General features: G+C 32.9%; 1 protein-coding gene across 5 annotated transcripts in view; it reads right to left on the bottom strand.

Moving 5' to 3' along the window:
• Positions 1-25,123, bottom strand: part of KCNT2 (potassium sodium-activated channel subfamily T member 2) — a 344,381-nt gene that overhangs the window by 189,693 nt on the left and 129,565 nt on the right. For all 5 annotated transcript variants that reach the window (XM_032872884.1, XM_032872885.1, XM_032872886.1 and 2 more), the window contains exons 7-8: positions 24,810-24,893; positions 22,186-22,280 (exon numbers count right to left, since the gene is read on the bottom strand). In XM_032872884.1, the coding sequence (XP_032728775.1) occupies positions 22,186-22,280; positions 24,810-24,893 (179 nt within the window). The remainder of the gene's footprint in view (positions 1-22,185; positions 22,281-24,809; positions 24,894-25,123) is intronic.

Raw genomic sequence — 25,123 nt, 5'->3', positions numbered from 1 at the left:
GGGTTTTCTGCTTTATGAAGATTAAATACACCTATTTTGAAACTATGTATTTTGTGAAGCAGAAAATTCTTGCCATGCATGTGTTTGTTTTACATAATTATGGTTGACATTCACAATAGTCCACTTAAACTGGACTTTCAAAACTATTTCAGAGAGGGGTGCCTGGGTGGCTCAGTGGGTTAAACCCTCTGCCTTCGGCTCAGGTCATGATCTCAGGGTCCTGGCATCAAGCCCTGCATCGGGCTCTCTGCTCAGCAGGGAGCCTGCTTCCGTTCCTCTCTCTCTGCCTGCCTCTGCCTACTTGTGATCTCTGTCAAATAAATAAATAAATAAAATCTTTAAAAAAAAAAAAAAACTATTTCAGAGAGCCACCTTTCCCTTATAATGTAGTTTAGTTTTATGAATCCCCACTTGTGATGATGTCTGTTTTAAAAATCACTGTTAAAGAATAAAAATCCTTTAGGAATTTTATGGTATGGCACTTTGGCAAGATTTTCTAAATCGAAGTGGACAAGCACTTTAACTATACAGACTTGAGGACAAAATATGTCCTTAAATACCTACTCAGAATTTTATCACAAAAGAAATATAAATATAGAAAAATGCCCTTAGGAATTACATATCATCTAGCACTTCCAGAGAAAATAAGGATAAGAGATTGAATGTATGACTAGGGCTGTGTGAAACAAATACAGTTTTTGAGAAGTGTAACGTTTTATTTTTTTTTCTTTCTTTAAAAAGATTGTATGTATTTCTGTATGTATACAGGTATTTAGTGTGCAAGTGGGCAGAGAGACAGAGGGAAGGGGGAGAGAATCTCAAGCAGACTCTGTTAGAGCACAGAGCTCCACACAGAGCTTGCTCATGACCTTCAGATCAGCAGAAATCAAGAGTCAGGTGATTAACTGACTGAGTCATTCAGGAGCCCCTGGTTTGCAATCAATATTTATAGATTTTCCAGTCTGACCTATTGACATCAGGAGATAAAGACAATGGATATCATGATATAATGTAAAGAATATTAGGGCAAATTTGCTGTTAGAGAGGGATGAAAATTATTTCATTTTTGAAGATGTTGAATTTATCATTCCTGTAAGATATATATGTCCCATCTATTGTAATAATGTATTTTATTTATATATACCTATAATAAGCCATTCTTACACTGCTTTGGTAAACCTGACTTGATGATAATTTTTTTATGGTTCCAGTATTGTCAGTGCTAAAGAATATTAATTTGCTAATACAAAACAAATAATAAAGATCTAAATAATAAGTTATTAGTATTATTCTACTCCTATTTATTGTTATGGTAATTAATATTTAGTAAGTGCCCTTTGTTAAATATTTTATTTTGTATTGCTTTAGTTTTTACTATAAACTTTTGGATTTAGTCTGGCAATTTACTACTATAGGATTTTTATATCCAATTCTTCAAAGTGACCTTGTTCTATGGTTCTGTACCTCAATATATGTTCCTTGAAACACCAGTCTACCACTGTTTATGGTTAGCCAGTTAGCTAACCGGTCTGTGTTGCATGGTTGTATATCACAGGATTATGAAGTCTCTGTAGCCATCTTTCTAAAGAACAATGTATCATTAAACCTGTATTTATCAGGAAAAAATGGCAACTCTGGGTTAAACATTTATTTATTTAGCGAAAGACTTTTCAGATCATCTTAATGAGTTAATTTTTATTGTGGATCTCTGAGAATGGAATAATTTTCAAAGGATTAACCAAACAAACCTGCCAAAATTATTAGTTTTGATACAGTGTCTCAAAGGATTAGGATTTTATTAACTAAATGAAAATGTTAGCTTATAGTTTGTGCTTAGCCGGAGTTTTTCAGAATCACAGTTTAGCTTAATCATTAACCGACTGGGGTAACTCTTTATCTTTGCCCATTCCCTGAATTACACCGCCTTGGATTAATTGTTCATTGAAAGAATTTAACAGTGAAACTGTTAGGCCCTGAAGTTTTTTTTTTTCTATTTTTGTTTTCTTTAGTGGAAATCAAAACATATAATTTTAAAAGTGCTTCCTTTCTACCTTAATCTCTATTATTGATTATAAATCTTAAATATGCATTTGGAATGACCTACCGTTCCTTCCATAGATCCACAAGAATTAATAAACCTCAATCATCATTCTTTGGTCTTCAATGAATTCCTATAAATCTAAACATTAAACATATCTGACAAAGTTTATAAATACAGGCCCACAGCAGTCATATTGAGTACTGGATAAGCAGAGAGAAAAAGCTTTCTCTCTCTGCTGACAAACTAAGAGAAGAAGACAAATTTTTTCATAAGCACTGTGACTATTTGAAATGTGGATCACCAAATTGAGCATGCCATATGGAAAGGAGAACTCCAAATTGTATCTCATTAAAAAGAATTTAAAATTCTACTTTTTTTCTTAACTAGAATACTGTTAAATCTCACTAAGGATAATTTTACTTAAAGAAACTATTCAAACACTTATGTAAAAGCCATAACCACATTAATAAAAAAAAAAGGATTGGGCTCAATTTTGCCATAAGTATGTAGAGCCATGATATATATCGTATCAAACATTAAATGTATAATTACCCTTAGAAATAAAAAAACCTAATATAAGTATTAATTTCCTAAAGTTTCACTTTAACTAAGGAGTCCTCCATTAGGAAAAGCTACCAACCTAATTTATGCATTTAAAATGTGCTTTTTCTGACTTACCTAGTAAAAGAAGGATCATCAGGATATGAGATAGAAATTAAACAAGGCTACACCAACCATAAATGAGTGGTAAGTCTTCTTTCTTCTATTAAACACTTCAATTAAAGGGATCCCACAGTGTCTTTTATCATTCTTATTCAATATATTTCTTTTAACAAAATTACATAAAATTGTAGTTTATGTTTCCTCTCTTCATCATCAGTGATTTAAACAAAATAAAAGCATCTGCTGAGCAGTCTTGACAAATTACTCATAGACTCATCAGCCTACGGGCCATTACTATGATAATACATGCAGATGGAAGCAGGGTTTTTTGTTCATATTAGGAAAGATGGAACTATAATCATGTAATGTTCTGTGCTGTGTTCCTCAGGTTATATGCTGCACTGAGGATGTATTCCTAGTCATCCATAATTTTTTTGTAAGACATATGTACTGGGTCTCAGTGAACATGTATCTTCTACTGTGAATTGTGAAGGAAGTAGAGAAAGGAAAAAGGCAGTGGGATCTAAGAGATGAGTAAAACAAATTAAACTAGGTGAAAATAAAGAGAAAATCATTGTAGTAAAAAATAATAACATGGTATAGTCAAGAATCGAGTAAAATCATGATCATATTCTTGTAACTCTCATTTTAGGGGGCTCTAATTTTAAGAAATGAAACCCTTAAATGGGAAAAATGAAAACCTGTACCACCAGGAGAAAGTTATTATATTTTCATATTTTTAAAACAAAATAACATAGATAAGACAGTAAATAAAGACAATGTGGTACTTAATCACCTTACATTTCTGTTAACAGGTAAAGTATGTATTATTTGCTATTTCTTGCTTCCTTGAAAACTTGGATTTTTCTCTCCTGAATCTCCAATAAAGTGCTTATAATTTCATTTTTGCTAATTTGTAAATCATATGCATTTGACAAAGTTTTACATTTATTTGTTCATCTATACATTGAGTGTTACTAAATAGTAGGCACAGAATTAGGTACTATGGTATGGAAATGGTATGGAGAAGTTGGCATGACTGCTTCCTTGATGGGAATTAGAGTCCAGTGAAAGAGACAGAAAATGATGACTAATATAAATATACATAAAGTTACAAAGCACCCCACACCCTCAACTGGCTATGTTTTCCTATAATTGTGTTGACCTATTCAGGTGGATCGGACTTCAATGACAAAATGACGTTTACAGTAACACACATACACACACACAAAAGATGAGTCATATTTTACTCTGGAGAGAAAAAAGGTAGAGCATTCTAGGAGCAGTAGGGGGAAAAAAAGTAGGACTCCTGAGCAGAGGAAAAATTAAGAATGTGAGATGAAAATGAAAAGATGGAGAGAGGGGCACCTGGGTGGCTCAGTGGGTTAAAGCCTCCACCTTTGGCTCAGGTCATGGTCCCAGGGTCCTGGGATCGAGCCCCATATCAGGCTCTCTGCTCAGCAGGGAGCCTGCTTCCCCCTCTCTCTCTGTCTGCCTCTCTGCCTACTTGTGATCCCTCTCTGTTAAATAAATAAGTAAAATCTTAAAAAAAAAAATGAAAAGATGGGGACAATCTTGATCGTACAGGAAATTTAGGAAATATTAAGAATTTTTGTGTTCATCCCAAGACACATGGAAAATTTTAACAAGAATTAGCAAGCAGTAACACAATTATATTTACATTTCACAAAGGTCAGTCTGGTTGCTATGAGATGAATAGTTTGGAATGGAACCAGAGTGGACCTAGGTAAACCAGTCACACAGCAGTCATTATAAAAAGGTTACAATAGCTTAGATGAGCGAGGTGATATCTGAAAGGAACAAAAATTGGTAGATTTGCAGGATATTTAGGAGGTAAAATCTGTGGGATTTGCTGATTGTGTATTTTGTCACAGAACAGGAGATGTTAAGAATGACTCCATTCTTTGCAATTACCCCCAAGGAATGGATGGTAGTTACTATTTCAGAGATGTGGACAATTTGAGGAAAAAATAGCATAACTCTGCCTTTGGACATACGTATGTTGAGGAATCAAAGAGGGTATGTCACAGAAACAGTTCAATATAAAAATTTTATTTAAAAAACTTAAAAACTGGCCTAAGAAAATTTGTCTGCTCACAATTATCAGATTCTTTACGGTACACATTTTTATAACCTCTGATGTAAGGAGGAAAAGTGGAGGCAACAGACTCTACTCCCCAATACACTTGTAACCAAACATACACAGAAAGCAGTATGTTATAAAGCAAATTCTGCCACATAAAACGCCTATTCATTCTTGTTCAGTAAGATCAAAGAGGTTCCTGTTCTTTCCACAAATAACAAACACACTGAAAGAAAGATTCATTCTTAAAAAAAAAAAAAAAAAAAAGTGAAAATACACTAAGGGCAGTTTCAGCTAATGGGCTGGTGAAATCAGACAACAGAATTTTCTCTTAAGTAAGAACAGAATTGATAGGGTCTCAAGACCCTTGTCACCACTCCATGAAAGGTTAAGCTTGATTATTCTTTTTTTTTTAATAAAGATTTTATTTATTTATTTGACAGAGATCACAAGTAGGCAGAGAAGCAGGCAGAGGGAGGAGGAAGCAGGCTCCCTGCTGAGCAGAGAGCCCCATGTGGGGCTCAATCCCAGGACCCTGGGATCATGACCTGAGCTAAAGGCAGAGGCTTAACCCACTGAACCACCCAGGCGCCCCTAAGCTTGATTATTCTTATAACCCAATTATGCAAGACCAGATAGAACCAAACAATACTTTCTGGCCAACTACACAACTTCAAATATATTTTTAATTCCACTTTTGTTAATTTGTAAGGATTCTGACACAAAAATTGAGGCTTGAAACTGATGATAGCCTAATAGTGTGTTCTTGATTAGTCCTTCACATGTTTATTATTATCCCTTAATTTGTGTAAACAAAATATACTACACTACCCTGAAATATTTGTGGGATTACAGAAAATATAGCTAAATATATATAATGTATTCTTAGCAGAACAATATTAAATGAAAAGAAAATTGCCACGGTCTGATCATTGACAAAATACATCTTTCAATGAAATGTTATAGAAGAGGATGAGGGACATAAACAGTGTGTATATCAGGGAGGAGTTAAGATGGCAGAGTAGAGGAACCCTAAGTTTGTCTTCTGCCTTGAATACAACTAAATAGTTATCAAATCATTCTGAACAGCACAGAAATCAATCGGAGGTTTGAGAAAACAAATACTGCAAGTCTACAAGTAGAAAAGCGACCACCTTTTGGAAGGTAGGAGGTTCAGGTTCTTGAATTTCATGTGATACAGCTGTGTATAATATGGCGGCAGGGATTAAGACTCCTTAAGGAGCCTACTGCAAAGCATTATAAGCAGAAGAGCACAAAACAATAAAAGAAAGGATAAGAACCATATGATCCTCTAGATAGATGCAGAAAAAGCATTTGACAAAATACACCATCCTTAAAAATCCCCAAGAAAGAAAGGAGAGAAGGAACATACCTCAAGATCATAAAGGCCATATATGAAAGACGTACCAGATAACATCATCCTCAATGGGGGAAAATGGAGAACTTTTCCTGTTAAGGTCAGGAACACAACAAGGATGTCCACTCTCACCACTGTTGTTCAACATAGTACTGGAAGTCCTAGACTCAGCAATCACACAACAAAAAGAAATAAAAGGCATCCAAATCGACAAGGAAGAAGTCAAACTTTCACTTGTCGCAGACAACATGATGCTCTATATAGAAAACTCAAGACTCCACCAAAAAATTGTTATAGTAATATAGGAGATTTGGTAAAGTCACAAGGTATACAGTCAATGCACAGAAGTCTGTTACATTTCTACACACCAATAATAAAGCCAGAGAGAGAATTCAAGGAATCGATCCCATTTATAATTGCACCAAAAACCGTAAGATACCTAGGAATAAAACTAACCAAAAAGGTAAAGGATCTGTACTCTGAAAACTACAGAACACTTACGAAAGAAATTGAGGAAGAGAGAAATGGAAAAACATTCCATGCTCATGGATTGGAAGAACAAACATTGTTAAAATGTCTGTGAGACCCATAAGCATCTACATATTCAGCAATCCCTATCAAAGTAACACCAGCATTATTCACAGAGCTAGAACAAACAATTCTAAAATTTGTAAGGAACCAGAAAAGACCCAAACAGCCAAAGTAATGTTGAAAAAGAAGCAAAGCTGGAGATACCAGAATTTTGGACTTCACACTGTATTAAAAAGCTGTAGTCATCAAGGCAACACGGTATTCGCACAAAAACAGACACATAGATCAATGGAACAGAATAGAGAACCCAGAAATAGACCCTCAACTCTATGATCCACATTTGCCAAAATATATAAAGAGCCCAAATGTCCACTGACAAATTACTGGATAAAAAAGATGTAGTATACATATACAATGGAATATTACCCAGACGTCAAAAATACGGAAATCTTGCCATTTGCAATGACATGGATGGAACTAGAGGGTATTATGCTAAGTGAAATAAGTCAGTCAGAGAAAGACAAATACCATAGGATTTCACTCATATGAGTGAACTAAAGAAACAAAACAGATGAACATAGGGGAAGGGAAGGCGAAACAGAATAAAGTAAAAAGAGACGGAGGCATACCATGAGACTTTTAACTACAGGGAACAAACTGAGGGTTGCTGGAGGGCAGATGGGTGGGGGCATGGGGTAATTGGATGATGGGCATTAAGGGGGGCACATGATGGAATGAGCACTGGGTATTACATGCAACTGATAAATCACTAAATTCTACCTCTGAAACTAATAATACACTACATGTTAACCAAATTGAATTTAAATTAAAAATTTTAAAAAGTGTGTGTATCTGCATTTGTGTGCATGCACCTAGCAGTGCCTCACATGCCCACACACATGCTCATAACCCTCATGCACATGCACATGTTTCTTCATGTAAACTGTTCTGAGTGAAATATTGGGAAACAGTAAATCCTATTTAATATTGGATTATTAGAAATATCAAAGCCAGTAACTTACACTGGCTTTCTGAATCCCACCATGACATCAGATATCCTACTTCCTTCCCAGTAATAGAATAATAGAATAAGGTCAATAGTACCACAAATCATATTCCTTTCCTCCTCCTTTTTTAAGGTTTAATTTTCAAAAACAATTTAAAAAAGCACAACATCTATTCTGCTTTCCTCTTTATTTGTGCTTCCTCCTAACCAGTAGTTTAATTAAAATAAAAAGGTATTCTCAATAGGAAAAGCTTCATCAAGTTAGGAACAGTTCTAAGTAAGTTCTACCAGTTGCAAAGAATTTTGCATAAAAAAACTAAAACTGTGAAAGCATTACTTTAGTGCCATATGGCTACAGTATAGCCTTTAAAGTGAGACAAATAAGGGGAGATGAGGCCAGTGAAGTTGAAAAGGACAGATTATAAATCACTTTATATACAACACCAAGGAGTTTATATTATCCTGTAGACACCAATGAAAAACTTTAGGCAAGAGAATGATGTGATAAAATCGAGTAGAGTTGAGCCCATTAATAAAAGTCTGCTGATACCCTGAATGGTTAGTTCTGCTCCAAGCAGCAACTATATTTACACTAGACTCTTAGACTCCAGAATGACAAATCACCTTAAGACACTACCCACGCAAATCATCCAAGTGAAGTTACAGCTGTGAGCAGAGACCATAATGGATGTAAAAGAGCTACAAAATCCAGCCCTCAAGCATTTTCTATGTTGTGAGCTCTTGACTCCCTGCAATTTACTCTTTTTTTGCTTGAACTTTTTTCATCTGATTCAGTTCATAAAAGTGAAGCACCTAGTTGGTAAAATATTAGCTTTACACAACATTATTCCCATTATATATTTAAAGATATGTACATATTTAGAGTTGATAAGAATAAAATATGCACATATCTGAAAAAGGTTTGATTTAGCAATAGTTTTCTATATTCCTTTTTTTAATCAAGAAATTCGCAAGATGAACTGTGTAGTGGTCAAAACAGGCCACTTTGGCATGTGCACTACTTCATGCTGAAGACAATGGAGACCCTGCAGGCTCAAGAGAAACTTTTCCCCCTCCCGTAACCACACAGAAAAAATCCAAGTTGAGGGTCTTTCCCAGAATAAGGGTTTATTAGAGATAAGTTTTATCTGACTAACCTATCTCTATGGAGAGAGATATTTGTTTACCAAACATCTACTCTTTTTCATCATCCTATGAAATGCATCCCTTCCCTTTGAAGTTCCAGGCGCCTACGCCTTCTCCTTAGTTCAGAATGACATATATACCTCATTTGCCTGAGTGTCTTTGGAGTTTCCCTCTCTATGTGGATTACCCATACCTACAAAATTAAATTTGATTTTCTCCTGCTAATCTAGCTCATGTCAATTTATTAGTTCATTTAGAAGCACCTAGAAGGGGACAGGACATTCTAGCCACACCCTCCCTTGCCCCAACAATACTTATTTATATTTCCCTGTTCGTGTGAAATACGAAATGGCATCAAATAAATATCAGCTAATTTAAGCTGATTTACACTCATTTACCATATTCCCACAAGCATGTATTGCTAGTAGCTACTACATAACAAAACCAATCCCTAATATTTGGTCTCTAGTCAACAGTTTCTGAAAATAAAATAAGGCACAAAATAAAGCTTTATGCTATTCTATCTGAAATGGTCCAAATTTAATCTGCTACTGAAATAAAAGAGAACATTCAGTTTATCATGTTACCTCACATTGTAAGGAGTGGGTATTACTCTCATAGCAAGAGAGACTCTTATTTTTTATAATAATTTACTCAAATCCAGCTTTTAAAATGTAATATGAATATAGTATGTCATGTTCATTAACAGAAAAATTTTGCAATAATGATAGCACTTTTACTTTTATAATATTTAATCACTGCTTAAAATCAATTGAAAAATTTCTTCTTTTTAAGAGATGGCTAAGTGAACACGTGTCTATTTCATGGAGTATAATATTCAGATAATTCTGTAATATACAAATATAACCATATGTAACCAAAAGCACTCTTGAGAAGTATCTAATCAATCCTTTTGGTTATTCGACTAACATTTTCACTGATGTTGCATTTAATTGCTCATAAACTAATGTCAAACAGACCAGTATCTATGTAGAATGGTCTCCTAGGTAAATAATCATCTTTCCTTTTCCCTGGAAATTACAACTGTTTTCCTGATCAATGATATTTGTCCAAAGAGCAGTTTCGGGAGGTCAATGGCACATTCTAAACTAAAGAAATTTACCGGAGAACATGATTTGTGTTGACATTTACCTAATACATTTTGCTCCTATGGCTTCAAGTAAAAATCTCTTAAGAACTTTACCATGTCAGATTATTTATACTCAAAGAAATTAAGCTGGAATTAAAGTTGTGATTAAGGTATTACCATTTAAGATCTCTGATCCTGTATTTTTGCATCAGAAAAAAGACTAAGTAAGAGATAGTATTTTTTAAATCACCATATGCAATAAATTTATGCTATTTTCCTCTATATTTTTACTCATCATGAGCCCCATTCAGCTCAAAATTTCATTTAACAGATAGTATCTCAATAGCACTTTTCTTTATTCTTAACAATTATGAATGTGAAACACTAAGACAGTAAGCAGGAAATCAATGCTATTTTTGCATTTAAAGATTTTTTTATAAGAAATAATGTACAGTACACTTCTATACTGATATATAATGTCTACAATTCTGCCTACGGAATGAGATTCTTGAGTTCAGGAGAGGGAAGAGGAGATTAATTACATTGAGAAATATGTGTGCTTTCTTCTTTCTCATAATGAGAGCTAAGTACAGTTACACTTCTCCCTCCACCTCAGCTGCCTTAAAGCTTAATATGAGACTCATAATTCATTCTTATTATGTTGATGTGTTGTTTCTTCTATTCCTATTATAATGACCCAATTCCATATTTGTTTTTAAAAATGCCTCAAGTCTTTTCTTAAGGTTTGTACAATATTTTTCTTTATTTGACAAATTAATAAATTAAGGTTCAGAGAGACTGTCATTTAATTAAAGTCACACAGCAAGAAGATGACAAGAAAACCAAGATATGTTTTTACCTAAAGTTGCTCTCGGATAGTTGCATATATACATATATTCCTGTGAGAAAAAAAAGCCTAAGAAGAACAAATTTTTCACTTAACTACAATTCCTTCCTCTAAATTATAACAACAAAAAATACTTTCTACTTAAATATCATTTTATAACGTAAAATACTTTAATTTTATATAAATTTATATAGTTATTTTTGTAACTACAAAGATAGTTTGATTTCAGCACTGGGCCCTGTTTTTTGTTTTTTTTTTTCAATTTTATTTTATTTTTTCAGTGTTCCAAGATTCATTGTTTATGTACCACACCTAGCGCTCCATGCAATACGTGCCCTCCTTAGCCTGGTGGGCCCTGTTTTAATTTATAATTATAAAATAGGAAGATTTACTAAAAGGTAAACTAACCAAAAAGTCTTGGGAAGAAAAGTTAAAGCATTCGGGAGATATTTGGCTTGAAGGAAAGACAACTGGGTGCTTCAATTGTCAATATAGAAGATAATTATAAAGCAGGGAATTGAAAGTGGTTTTTCACCTTGCAGTAGACACACTAGAGGGAACAAACTCATATGAAATTCAAATGAGATATTTAGAACATCCTAAAATCAATTTGTTAGCAAACCAGGAACCTAAAAACAAAACAAAACAAAACAAAAAGGCAAAAAACTTAAATAGAGAGATATAACAAGGGTCTGCAATAAACATAGCTCAATGGGCTAATAGAATAGGAGCTAAAAAAAGAAAGTATTAAATAGTCAAATGAACCTAGATTATTAGGGATACTCAGAAATATTCTGTATGACATTTGCAGAGCTTTGGTGAAAGCTAATATAACCCCCGCCCTGGGGTAGGAGATACATCAGCCTAAGCAATAAATCTAGAGAAAGAAGACAATGCTAAAAGAAGTCTCTCAACACTCTAAATCAAAATACTGGAGCGCCTGTGTGGCTCAGTCCTTAAGCGTCTGCCTTCGGCTCAGATCATGATCCCAGGGTCCCGGGATCAAGTCCCACATTCTGCTCCCTGCTTGGCAGGAAGCCTGCTTCTCCCTCTCCCTCTGCTGCTTCCCTACTTGTGTTCCTTCTCTAGTTGTATTTCTCTCTGTCAAATAAATAAAATCTTAAAGAATATAAATTAAAAAAAAATACTTTAAAATACATTGGCAAAGATTATGGGTAAGAAAGAGTGTAAAGCATAATATGATAAAATTAATTTACAGTTTACTGATAGGAAATTGTGAGAAGAGCAACGATACGTGATCCCAGTAAAAGGATTCTAAAAGTCAGTTGAAATGCAAATCTATCTAAACAATTAAAAGAGTTAGGTAACAGAATAGGAATTAATAAGAAGGGAAAGGCAGGCCGAAAAAATGAGGAATTTTAAAAGAGGAAAAAAATATAGTTGGTGGCTTTTAAAAGGATGTCTGAATTCTGCACAGATTTGACTGCTTGATGGTAAGAAAATGCTTTTATTATAATGAGAATGTACTATAAAAGCTCTGACGTTGACTGTAGTTTAAAATAGACAACCATCTGGGTTGTATGGTATAGGAAAGGCTATGTTTGGAGAGGTGAAAATAAAAAGAATTCTTGGATCTATTTTAGTGATATGATTCTTTATTAAAATCTTCTGCTACAATTACATTCTTATCAAGTTTTCTTGGCATTTTCACTAGATTTTACTTTTTACGTTAACTACCACCTTTTTTGAACACAGAGGTGAATGAAGATTCTGTCCCTATACGTTGTGCCATTTGTACTTATACAATGCTTCTTACTATTCTGTTATGGCTTTATCTTGCTTTGTTTTTAATAAAAAATTCCACTTGGTTTATTCCCTAGATGCTCTTTTCTAATGATCTTCCTTTCACGATTACCCATATGCTGATTTTACCCACTCTACCAAGCTCCAAGCTCCTATAGACACGTGGCTGTTCAACACCTCACAAAGGCTTCTAAAAAGCAACTCAACTGTAATGGACTCTCGATTTCGTTTCCTCTTGAGGTTTCCTTCTGGGTTTCTTCATCCTCATACATGGCACGATCACTCAGTCAGTTTCCCAAAATGCAAATCTCAAAATCGCCCTTCAATTTTTTTCTCCCACACCTGACATCCAGTTTTGTCATTACTGTGTCACTTCTTTTTTTTTTTTTAATTTTTAAATTTACTGCAGTAGGAACACAACATGAGATAGATCACTCTGCAGAAACGGATAAGCACACAGTGAGTGATATGAAGGTAGAGTCATGGAACTAGTTAATGTGAAAGGCGTAATATGGACCCAGGATTATCTCATTCCAATTTAAGATTTGTATCATTCATACCAAAGAGCAAGCACGTCTTAGAGCTTGCCAAAGAAAGCAACTCTGTAGTCACTCTGGTGCGACAAGAGCTGTCATTAAGATGGAAATTGAAGAAGTCCATACTAATTGACAGAAAATAGGATAACTGTGTGAAGAACAACCTGAGTGAAATGCACATGGTAAATGAAAAAGTGTCAACACAGCCTGAACCAGAATGGAGAACCTTTAATTGATTGTAAAACTATCACTTTTTTGTCATGGTTTCTCACATCATTCCTAAGAAGGAGCCAGCAAGTAACATGACTAAGTATACAGCTTGGCCTGACCCGGAGGAGAATGCACTCACTGAGTACTTGAGAGTCCTCGGGTAATTCTTGGCCTTAAAGTGCACCATTCACAGCGATGACCATGGACCTGGGCTCTGAGCACAGATAAGAACTCAAGTAAGACATGATCCTGGGCACTTGGAAGGCTTATGGAATTTATGACAAAGCTCCCCACGCAGGTGTGGTAGGAGCTAAACAGATGTAGTGAGACTCATCTCATATCTCATCACCAACCTGCAACTGGGTCAAACCTACTTACTGCAATGTCATATATATTTTGTTAATATTGCTTCATAAGAAAAACGATATTAAAAACCAGGAAAATAGGATAGGTACTGAAAAATTTTACTAGATAAGCATACATTTCAAATATTAAAAGAATGTAAATGAATTAAATACAGTTGGTTTAAAAGTTTCAATGTGAGCCTTCGGATTTTTTTCTTTTAGAAAAAGTTTATTTTTTACATGTTTTGTGAAGAATGCTGGATTTGAAAGTCTACTGGGAGATCTGTTTCTTTACAAAATATTCTTCAGTGTTATATTTGACACAGATCCATACAAAATAATTTCAGTGCTATACAATTCTAAAACAAAATCTGAACATTTTACCCTCTTAAAAGAACCTGAAAAACTGTAATTGATTTGCTTAAATAGACCCTATATATAATAACAAAAGCATCTGAATTACTAATCACTTGTAATTAGTGCTCTTTAAATTTTGCCTCTTTTAAAATGTTAACTATACATTTGGTTATATAGTAGGTCCCCTCTTGTCTGTGGTTTTGCTTTCTGGGGTATCGGGTTTCTGCAGTATGGGCAGATGATCCTCCTTCTGTCATTGCATCAGGTCAATAGTAGCCTAAAGCTATGTCAAGAGCCTATGTCACTCCCATCACTTCATCTCACCACATAGGCATTTTATCATCTCACATCATCACCCAAGGGTGAGTACAGTACAATAAGATATTTTGAGATAGACCACATTCATATAACTTTTATTCTTATATTTTTATTATATTAGTATATTATACTAATATAATATAATATATATACTAATAATATATATAATATATAATTAGTGTATATATAATGATATATATTAGTATATATATGATATATATTAGTATAGTATGATATATATTAGTATAGTATATTATACTAATATAATATATATTGTTATTACATATACTAATATAATATTAGTATATTATTATAATTATTTTTTCCATTATTAGTTGTTAATTTTTATTGTGCTTAATTTATAAATTGAACTTGATCATATATATGTATATATATATTTTTTTTTCAGTACATTCCACAGTTTTAGGCTTCCAATGGGGATCTCGGTATGTATCCCCTATGGATTAGGGGGAACTGTACAAAGCTTTCAAGCTTTGGCAAGGTTTATAAGGACAACATTAATTTGAATGAAAGGAAATATTGAGACTATAAACTTTCTCACCACCTGGTAAATGTCAATTTGTACAGTAAAATGTTTTCAGAGAAAAAAAGTCATATGGCAGAAATAAATAACCTTAAGTATCCATGGACTCCCTATGAATCCATTGCTGTGCACAGTTACTTAAAAAACATAATTAGCAATGGTATTCTGTGCTTAAAGAATCCAACACTTTGATTTCATGCTTGTAGTGCAGACATTAGTATTCAAATCAGAACTTGCACTTTGGTATTTACTTGATGAATACCAATTCATTTTCATTTCCTATAGAGTATCTCCTTAAAACTTAATATTCCCATGGAATTTAAGATATCTGAGATGTTGGGAGTTTTACACTTTCTAGGGAGAAATTCTCTGTTTAAAGTAAAAATAAACCTAGTTTTCTATTGTTGCAAGTAAGTTCTCATACTCCTGGGCATTGTCGTTGAGTCTGGTAAAAAAAGGTTACTGAATCATGCCATAAACCATTAATGAAGTCAACATACACTGCAATTTGGTAATTCATGAAAAGTGACCAGACCTCACCCTAATGCACAACATGTATTTTCATTATTTCAAAATAAATGGATGATGAACTCTTTTCAGAAGAGGCTCAGGATTTAGATTAGTTGGGAGAACCAAAAGTGAGACTGAACCAAAAAAAAAAAAAAAAAAAAAAGTCAATCAATGAACAAAGTAGAAGAAAAAACAAAAATCCTGAAAGATGATGGGAAGAGAAAAGTCCAAGAGTATGTGTATTGCAATGCCCTCTAGCAGTTAATCAATTTGTTTCTGAGATCTAGGAGATGATAGTTTCAGTAATTTTATTAAATTGTTCTGTTCTTACAAATTCTAACATTAAAGGAAGAAAAATTCTCAAGGCATAAATTCAGATGTTATAGGGACAAAATTAACAGCCAAATTTTAATTTATCTGGAAGTTCTTATTTATACAGTATGTGTATGAAATTTATAAAAATTATTTCAAAGAGTATTTCTCTTCAATTAAATTTGTAGAAGTTTTGCTACCCAGTTATATTTCCTTGGCAGAAACAACAATCCTAGAATGTCTTCATAGATCACACTGAGAGTGTATAACCTCACACCAAAGTTAACTGTGAAAAGATGGTATTTAAAGGAACATTCTCAAAATACATGGCTTGAGTATACTTAATGTACAATATACTTAAGTATCTCCAGTTGATAAGATATTGTTTGGGAATTTTGACCTCCAAATTTTACTGTGAATCAACTACAAACATTTGTGAAGCATCCTACATATCCAACTAAGAGATGTGGGACATAAAATGGTGAGGAAGGAAAACCGACTCTGTTTTTATATATCATGAAAATATACCAAGAAACCCTGATATTTAAGGAAACATTGTACATTTATAATTTTTTTCCAACACTGAGAAGCATAAAGCTTGGGCATCTCCCATAACTCAGGTAGCCTTCAAGAAAACTTAAGGGCAGATCTTCAATTTAAAAATTGAGACTCAAAAAGAAGTTGGGACTCAAAGAGTAAGTAGAAGATAAAGTCGGAGAATTTGGATTTTTAAAAAGCTTAATATAAGAATCACTTTATTAAGGGAAGAAATTATGCAAATCATATTTGACATTTTGTGTTAAATTTTGCTGTCTCTTTTTAAATTTATAATTTTTATGACTATTTTTGTTTGTTTTCAAAAAGTATACATATCCATTCTGAATATTTAAGCCATAGCAGAAAGTATGTGGAGGAGAGTTGAAAACATGATACATAATTCTATATCCATATATAGTCACTTGAATATGTTTCCAACTTTATAGATATACAGAAAGTGAAATGGATGAACAGGTAAATGGAACTAATTTAAACAGATAATAATGATGTATATGTTATAATTTTATCTAAATGTATTGTATATATGTTTGCTAAAATTAGAAACTTGCTGAATTTGAAGCAACCAATTATTCACGCAAAAGAGATGGCAATGGCAAAGTATTCTATCCTTAATCAAAAATATCTAAAAGGTAAGAGTTAGTTATCCTAACGTCTAACTAAACTGTAATTCTACTTCAAACAGTAATTCGAAAATTCACAATAGAAATGAGAAAATTAACATAATTATTTTTTTTAGTTTATTATTTTTGTTAATGACTTCTGGAACATCATACAAATAATATTGCAGTGGGGAAGCATGTGGGCTCTGGCACCAACTTGCCTATGCCCCTACCTGAGCTCTGCTTTTTACTAGTTGTAGACCTATGCGAATGTAAAGTCTATCTTTTTGTTGGAACTCTCTGTGTCCCTGTCTCTTTTTTTTTTTTTTTCAAATTTTATTTATTTATTTGACAGAGAGAGAGATCACAAGTAGACAGAGAGGATGGCATAGGGGGAGGGGGAAGCAGGCTCCCCGCTGAGCAGAGAGCCGGATGCGGGGCTCAATACCAGGACCCCAAGATCATGACCTGAGCCAAAGGCAGAGGCCTAACCCACTGAGCCATTCAGGCACCCCTGTGCCTCTGTTTCTGATCTGTACCATGAAAATTGCTGTGGCACAACCACTTTGGCTTTCTCTCACCCCTTCACCCCACCTTCTAATTGAAAACATCCTTTGGCTAGGTACCTATGTCATGGAAATTAAAAATGGTGACTCCGCCTCTTCCTGGATAAGCCCTCAACTGCACTTCTGATACAACTCAGTATGAAAATGGGGTTTCCCAGAGAAAGATCTAAGGTGCTGCTATTGCATAAACCACAGATTCTCATAAGCTATACATTTTTCCTTTCACTTTATTCTTTTCTTATTCCTGCAGTACATACTTAATAATAGGTAAGTAGCATACTTTCTAAGTTTTTGTATGTCTGAAAATAACTATACATTACCCTCATAACTCAATGATGGTTTAAATTCTAATTGTCTAACATCTGCCTTCCCACTTACGGAAAATTTAGTTGGGACAAAGAGTTTTCTATATGTTCTAGTGTAATACAAACCTGGGGGCTCTTTGTTTCCAGATCTTCAGACAAACACACTTTCTGTCATTCATTGGTAATAAACCAAAATAAATGTGACCAAATAAATCTAGTGACCAAATACCATGATGGCGATAACACCATTAGATGATGGTTTAATACTTTCTCTAAAATTCAGTTCTTATTTTTTCACTGTCCACTTCCTGTCACAAGGCTATTTGCCTTAAGAGTTAAATCAGTAAAAAGAGTTCAAGAACTTCAGCACCGAGCATCAAAATAAGCGTTAATCAAAGATGTACAAGAAAATTCCAAATACTTTTTGAATTAAGCATGTTAATAATTTTAACTAGGTCATATTTTTAAACAATAAATGGATTTCTTTTTTCCTGAAATGAGACTGAGAAGGTAAACTAAATTTCTTACATTGGACTAAAACATGAAATATCCATGAATATAATTCAGATCTTGATGTTACAGCTCTATGAAATAATGTGAAAATATCTAAACATACATATTCAAATAAAAAATTACAGTTTGAAACAAAGTAGGTGCAAAATAAGCCTACTAGTGTAAAATTAGAAACACCAAATGCATTACAAATTAGAGTACTTATTATTGGTTAGAATATGTTGATAATTAAGCTAAAGTCATGTGCTTGATTCCCAATGTACCAGTTTCCTCTGCTTTGTTACAGAGACACAGGCTGAATCACAATTCCCAGCTGTCTTGGAAGTGTGCATTATTGATCAAGAGGGGTACACAGCGGATGTGGGGAAAGATTAGTCCAAATTCCATTACAATGACAGGAAAAACAATTCTGAGCACATCCCCTACAGAGAGTGGGTCAGCAGCTTAATTTTATTTCAGTTTGGCATGTATCTCTTGTAGACAGATGCTTAATGATAGTTCTTTGTAATGTTAATCATGATGAAGAGAAGATACATTTTAAAACTATAGAGCAGCTTTCCAAAACAGGTAATTTTAACATTGTGAAATTCGTGAAAACATCCAGTTCATCAAATATTATCTCCTGAATCTTTGGGGGCTTAAATTGTATGCATTAAAAATTCTGATTTGGAAAAGCACTAACAGTCTTGCTCTATGACATAATGTAACTGCAATTAAGGCTAATTTCATCACAATGTAAAAAAATAATTTTATATATATATATATATATATATAGAGAGAGAGAGAGAGAGAGAGACAGAGTGTGTGTGTGAATTTGTATAGTATAAAGTAGTAAAGGTACCCAGAGAGAGGGAGATGCTACCAATACTTTTAATTTAGTGGAGCTAACTAGAGGAAACAAATATTAGGAATAAGTAGAAAGTACAGAAAACCTGAATACATTATAATGAAGGAAAATGTTTCCTCATATGTCCCATTAAATATATTTTTAGGCATCTCAGTTCAGCTTTATATTATTATTAAGTTACTATGCCTAGATCTTTTAGATCAAATTAGTTTTTGTGCAGTCACATAATTTAATCATCTTATATACAGAAGATACAGAATATATGGAAGATTGAGGTGGAAAAAAATGAAATTTTTGGAGTGTTCATACCAAATGCCACATCCTCTGATGGACATTGTATAAGCATATCTAACTTAGTCTTCATTAAAGAAAAGTATGGCAAAAGTCTTATAGGATAATTAATATTATCCTCATTTAATAATGTGGCAAATAAAGCTGGATAATTTCAGTAAGTTGCCCATAGGCTCCAAACTGGCATAGCCCTGAGTTTTAAACAAGTGATATACATATGGGTTTTTACGACTTACCAGTGCAAGAGATTGCTTATTGTTCCACAGTATCTGGTTTCTCTTCCATGATAGTATAACATTCAGCTGGGTATACTCTTTCCCAGCTAGACCAGATTTCTGTAGACTCCCTATCGGCTACGTTTGGATATATGAGCAAATTCTGGGCTATATTATGCATGTAATTTCTGAGTTGTGCTTTATCTTCTTCCTTCCTACAGGCTGGATTCAGGATATAATGGCAAGAGTAGACTAGCCATCTCGAGCCACGTTACAGAAACCATGTTTTGGGAATGGCAGAAAACAAATTCTAAGGAAATTTAGTATCAATTAATATGAAGCTGATGTAACCTTCTTGGACAGACTACTTACACGTGTCCATTTGTTTAAGTTGCTGAACCTTTGTGTATACTTGTATTTTACAGTGTCTGTGTGGTATAACTCTTTGTTAAAACAGCCTGTGAATTATAACTAATACAACATTGTTTATATTTTTCTTATCAATAACTACAGTTTTGATGGTGAATTCGAAAAAAGATTTATTCTACCCTCATATGATGGTCATGACTTATGGAGACATTTTGCTTGGAATGCTAGAGAAGAATACACAGAGACATCAAACTTCAGCTTATCTGTTTTAGGTACTATAATTTAAAAAACATGTTTATGTAAATGTATTAATAATAAATATATTGCTGTACACGTGATTAAAAGCAATAACACTGCACATTTATAATGTACATTATGAAAACCAGTAACACACAAGAACAACAACAAAAGCAACTCCAACAGCAGATAAAAAGTAAGACACAAATAATTTAAATGATAAATAAACTGCATAATGGCCATTTCATATACATCACAAAAACTCATTATCTAGCACTGCTGCATCCCTAGGTATGAGAAAGTAGCAAAATTTGTCTATTTGCTTCTTTAGAAAATAAAATCTACACAAGAAACAGACAAAAAGGCAAAAAGTAAGAGCAGAGAGCCCACCACTATGATGAGGATGTCTTCAAAACAAAAGTGCTGAGTGAAGTGTTTTCAGATAAAAATAACTTGTCCTTATTTCAGCATTAATATTTCTTTTTTTAATAAAGGATTTTATTTATTTATTTGAGAGAGAGAGCTTGAGCAGGGAGAGGGGCAAAGGGAGAAGCAGACTCCCTGCGGAGCAGGAGCCCAGTGAGGGGTGTGACCCCAGGACCCCAGGATCATGATCTGAGTCAAAGACAGACACCCAACTGAGTGAGCCACCCAGGCGCCCCTCAGCATTAATATTTCAATTACCTCTTTACTAAATTTACTTTAACATACTCTAATAATATTTTTTAAATCATTCATTTCACTTTTTGTAATTTTCCAGCGTTTGAAATATTAGCATGTACACAGGTATTCAAAAAATTTTAATTTGGAGAATTTTTCCATAAATAAAATGATAAAAAAACTTCCTAAACTATTAATATAATGTTATTATCTTAAAATTAAGAATTTTTAGTGACTTTAGGAGGGAAATCATTCCTTTTAATATTTCATATTTATGCAGCTAGGTGTTTACTAGGTGAACAATAAAAACAATTTGTGAGCAGTAAAAAAGATTAAAATTATAAGATGGCTTTGTGTCAATTTTAGAGAGATATCTTATACTTAAGGACATTTAATGTCTTAAACTGTATTTATTTTTCGAGATATAAAGTATGTAATAAAACCTATTTTAAATCCAGTTAATAGAGAATTAACTACAAAGTACTGATACAAAGTAGTTGCTATACCTACATATCTCTACCTATGTTTATATATATCTATAGCTCTTTTTATATCTAATTCAATTGTACTAGCATATGAGGGCATTCTTCTTATTTTGTACTTCCTAATTAACTTTTTCTCTTTCTTGATAGGTCAAATCCAGGACAGAGCACAATTACATATAATATCTAGGACTCCTACAAAACAGATATATTATTCTACCTCATTATTTTATGTTTCACATTTTTTCTCCTCTTAAGGATCTATATGAATCCATATGTGCAGCACAACATTTCCCACTGGATTACTTTATAATCATCAAAGTGAGACTTTCCAGAAGAAGAAATAACTGTTTTCTATAACAAAGCAAAGTACCAGGTCCTGCATTGCTTTGTCAGGAGATCTGCCCTTGCTTTCTGCCTGACTGCACACTAAAACATCACGGAGGGAAGGCACAGGCAGAGACAGTGACAGGCAATGACAGTTTTCTCAACAGTGTTTCTGCTTTGAAGATTGTAGAAAGATAAGGGCACCTCCATGTCAGCCGTTTGAAAGAAAATTTCTTGTTTGACAACTGTGGCATGCAGTACAAATTCTTGTAACTTGACTGTTTACAACATTGGGGAAAATGTCAAAGTTGCAGTAAACATCAGTATCAAATGATAGATGCACCTTCTTGTTTTTTCTGTAAGACTGAACAAGAGATTTTACTTTTATGTCTATAGGTGACTCCTTACATTTATAGTGAATATTTCTCTACTTATTTTAGCCAACTGAGTTAAAATGATGTATATTTAAAAACTATAATTAAATGAGATAATAAAAATGGTATGTACAGTCTTACCAGGTGAAGATAAGGCATAGTAATGTAGATATTAAAATCAAAACTTGATTAAACATTGCAGACTGTGTACGCTGAATGGCTCTGTGCAGATCATTCTAAAATAAAACCAAAGAAGCCTATTTTAATTTTGAAAATACTACATATCCATGAGTTTCACTACATTTGTTAGTGTGTATTGTACCTCATCATATTATATATATCTTGTGCACATTCAATGGATATACTTTAAATGGATATAGCTTCATATTTCCATTTTTGCCTAGGTCTAAATATGCTTCACCTTAGCATTCATATTACAAAGATAATACTATGGGGGACCACCAAAGCCCCAAATTTCAGTTTACTCTCCCCTTATCAAGATCTGCAGAGATATTGTACTGACTCCTAAAAAGTCCACCATAGTGAGCAATGTCTCTAATGAAAAATTCTAATTTTAATAGTAATAGCTAAGTCAAACTACAATCACATCTCATTCTCTGAATCAGGAAAAACGACATGAAATATGCCATTAAAAGGAAAATGCAAAACAGTCAATGAATAAAATTTTTAAATTTAAATTCATTAATATAAAGATGAATTAAAGATATACTTTTTATGTTTCCAATTGAAAAACATTAAAAAATAATAATACTCAGTGTTGTTTAAAATATAAAACATGAGCACTCAGAAATGATTGATATTGCCATGTAATTTGTTATAAAATTTCTTAAAGGTGATTCGGTAACAGAGGTCACAGCCATGCTCTTTTTATTTCATGCATTCATTAATTAATTTAATCAGTATTTACTCAATAACATAATTTCTAAAAACTGACCACATGAAAATCACCAGAGATAAAAATTAATATTTATGTTCACCTTATTATAAAATTATAATACTTATATATATAATAAATATAATAAATGTTCATTGCTAATAAAATAACTAAAACACGCAATACAAAATGGTTAAATAAAATGATCAAAACCGTATAACAGATTTATATGCAGCTATGAAAAATGATTTGAAGACATATGAAATTGAGCACTACAAAAACAAAATTCAAAATTCAAATTATGAAACTGAACATACACTGTAATTTCATATATGATATGTGTGTATTTTTATAGGAAATATTAGAAGGATATAAATTATTATTATAGTATAATAATATATATAATATAATATAATATAGGATTATTATATAGTATATTGGTAGATTCACAGGTTTTTTCATACTTTGTAGGTTTCTGCTCATCTCAAATATTTTATAATGAACTTTTAACTGTCTTAAAGTCAGTGTTGCATGCAATGAATCACTTCACCGATATAAAATCTCACTAAGCCACTATTTTATCCTCCTCTACCACATACTTAACCAGAACTGTTAAGAAAACAAAAAACTAAGTTGATTAGAAGTTAACCTCTCATCCCTTACTTTCTTTTTAACAGACATGTTAATGAGCAGAAAAATAAGTAAAAATTTCTCCAACCAGTGAAAAGAGAAGCAAAATACAGAAACACAATGGAAAATGAATTCTAAATTAATATTGCAAAATACTACTTTCACTCTCAGTGACTGACTAATGACTCCCTTGGTTAGGCAAATTTTTTCCACCAACTAAGAACACAAATTAGTATAAAGAGGTTTATTTTTTCCCTGTGTATTTCTTTCTTTAGCAGTTTAGGCAATCTTTATTTAGTGAAATAGTATTTTTTTAGGGGGGAATAGTGAAGACAGCCCAACATTTCTTCAAACCATTCCACAGGTCATACTCCCCTATCATTTGGACATGTATTTTCATGAGATTCCAGTAGTTATTTAACATAAATGTTTAGAAACATTCATTTGATTGTGAATACTCAAATGCTACACAAATATTCCTTTGGCTAAAATTTTTGTGTTCCATTTCTGTTCAAAAACATTTAAAAGGAAAACCAGTTTGCTTCCAAACAAATGTAATTTCAATATAGTAAAACTAACAGTATTGAGTCCTTATTATTTTTATGCCAGATACAATACTTTACACACACACACCTCCACACACACCTACGTGCTTATACATATATGTAGTTTCATTTAATTCTTATAGCAAAGTCTGTAAGGTAACTACTTTTGTTCTCCTCTTAAGACAAAAAACCAAAGTTATTGGTAGCTCTGGACTGGTGATATTTAGAAAATCGGAACTGTTTTTGTTCACCAGGTCACAGGGACTTACAAAGGTGGTAACTTGGCAATATGGGCCAAGTTAAGATAGCTCAAAAAGTTTTTACTCTGAATTAGGATACAAGCAGACTTAAGGTCTTCAATATTAATATAACATACTACTTTATTTGATAAAAATCTTATTCATTTTTACAAATATTTAAATGAAATTATTTACTGGGATGCTAAATTTATTTTTTAATTATTAATTTAAAGTAAATTTATTTCTTTTAAAAATGAAGAATTTAGAAATTTAATTATACCTAAATAAATCACAACAGTATGAGTTTATATTTCATAGGAGAAAGAAAAATGGAGAAGTACAAGACTGAGACCTCAAATCATCTTCTCTTTCTGTTTAATATAAGCAGTGAAAGTATGTAAGAAATAATGGAAGGGTAAAAATATTGTTGTATTTACACTTCATTTTCATACTTACAATCATATTTTCCAAGGCATGTTTGGCAAGCCAACAGTTTAGAAAGACAGGGACAAATAGATTCCTTAAGGAAGGCCAGAAGATCTAAAAAACAAACCAAAACTAAACTTTTATCTCAAAGCAAAAATCATATCCAGCAGATTAAAATGTAGAACAAAAAAAAAAGTTAATAAAGACTAAAATTTTTAATACATGTGATAAATTCTTTAAACTCATTAATGAAACGCAAGGAGAAGATCCAATCTTTTCATTCATTGGTCTAAGTCTTACTTAGGGAAAAATTCTTTGGGAAATTATTGTAGAAGCAGAAAGGA

This window comes from Lontra canadensis, unplaced genomic scaffold (assembly GCF_010015895.1).
Source record: "Lontra canadensis isolate GAN:19392208 unplaced genomic scaffold, GSC_riverotter_1.0 scaffold46, whole genome shotgun sequence".
Classification (NCBI taxonomy): domain Eukaryota; kingdom Metazoa; phylum Chordata; class Mammalia; order Carnivora; family Mustelidae; genus Lontra; species Lontra canadensis.
Note: the sequence above shows the minus strand (reverse complement) of the source record. Positions and strands in the feature narration are given on the sequence as shown.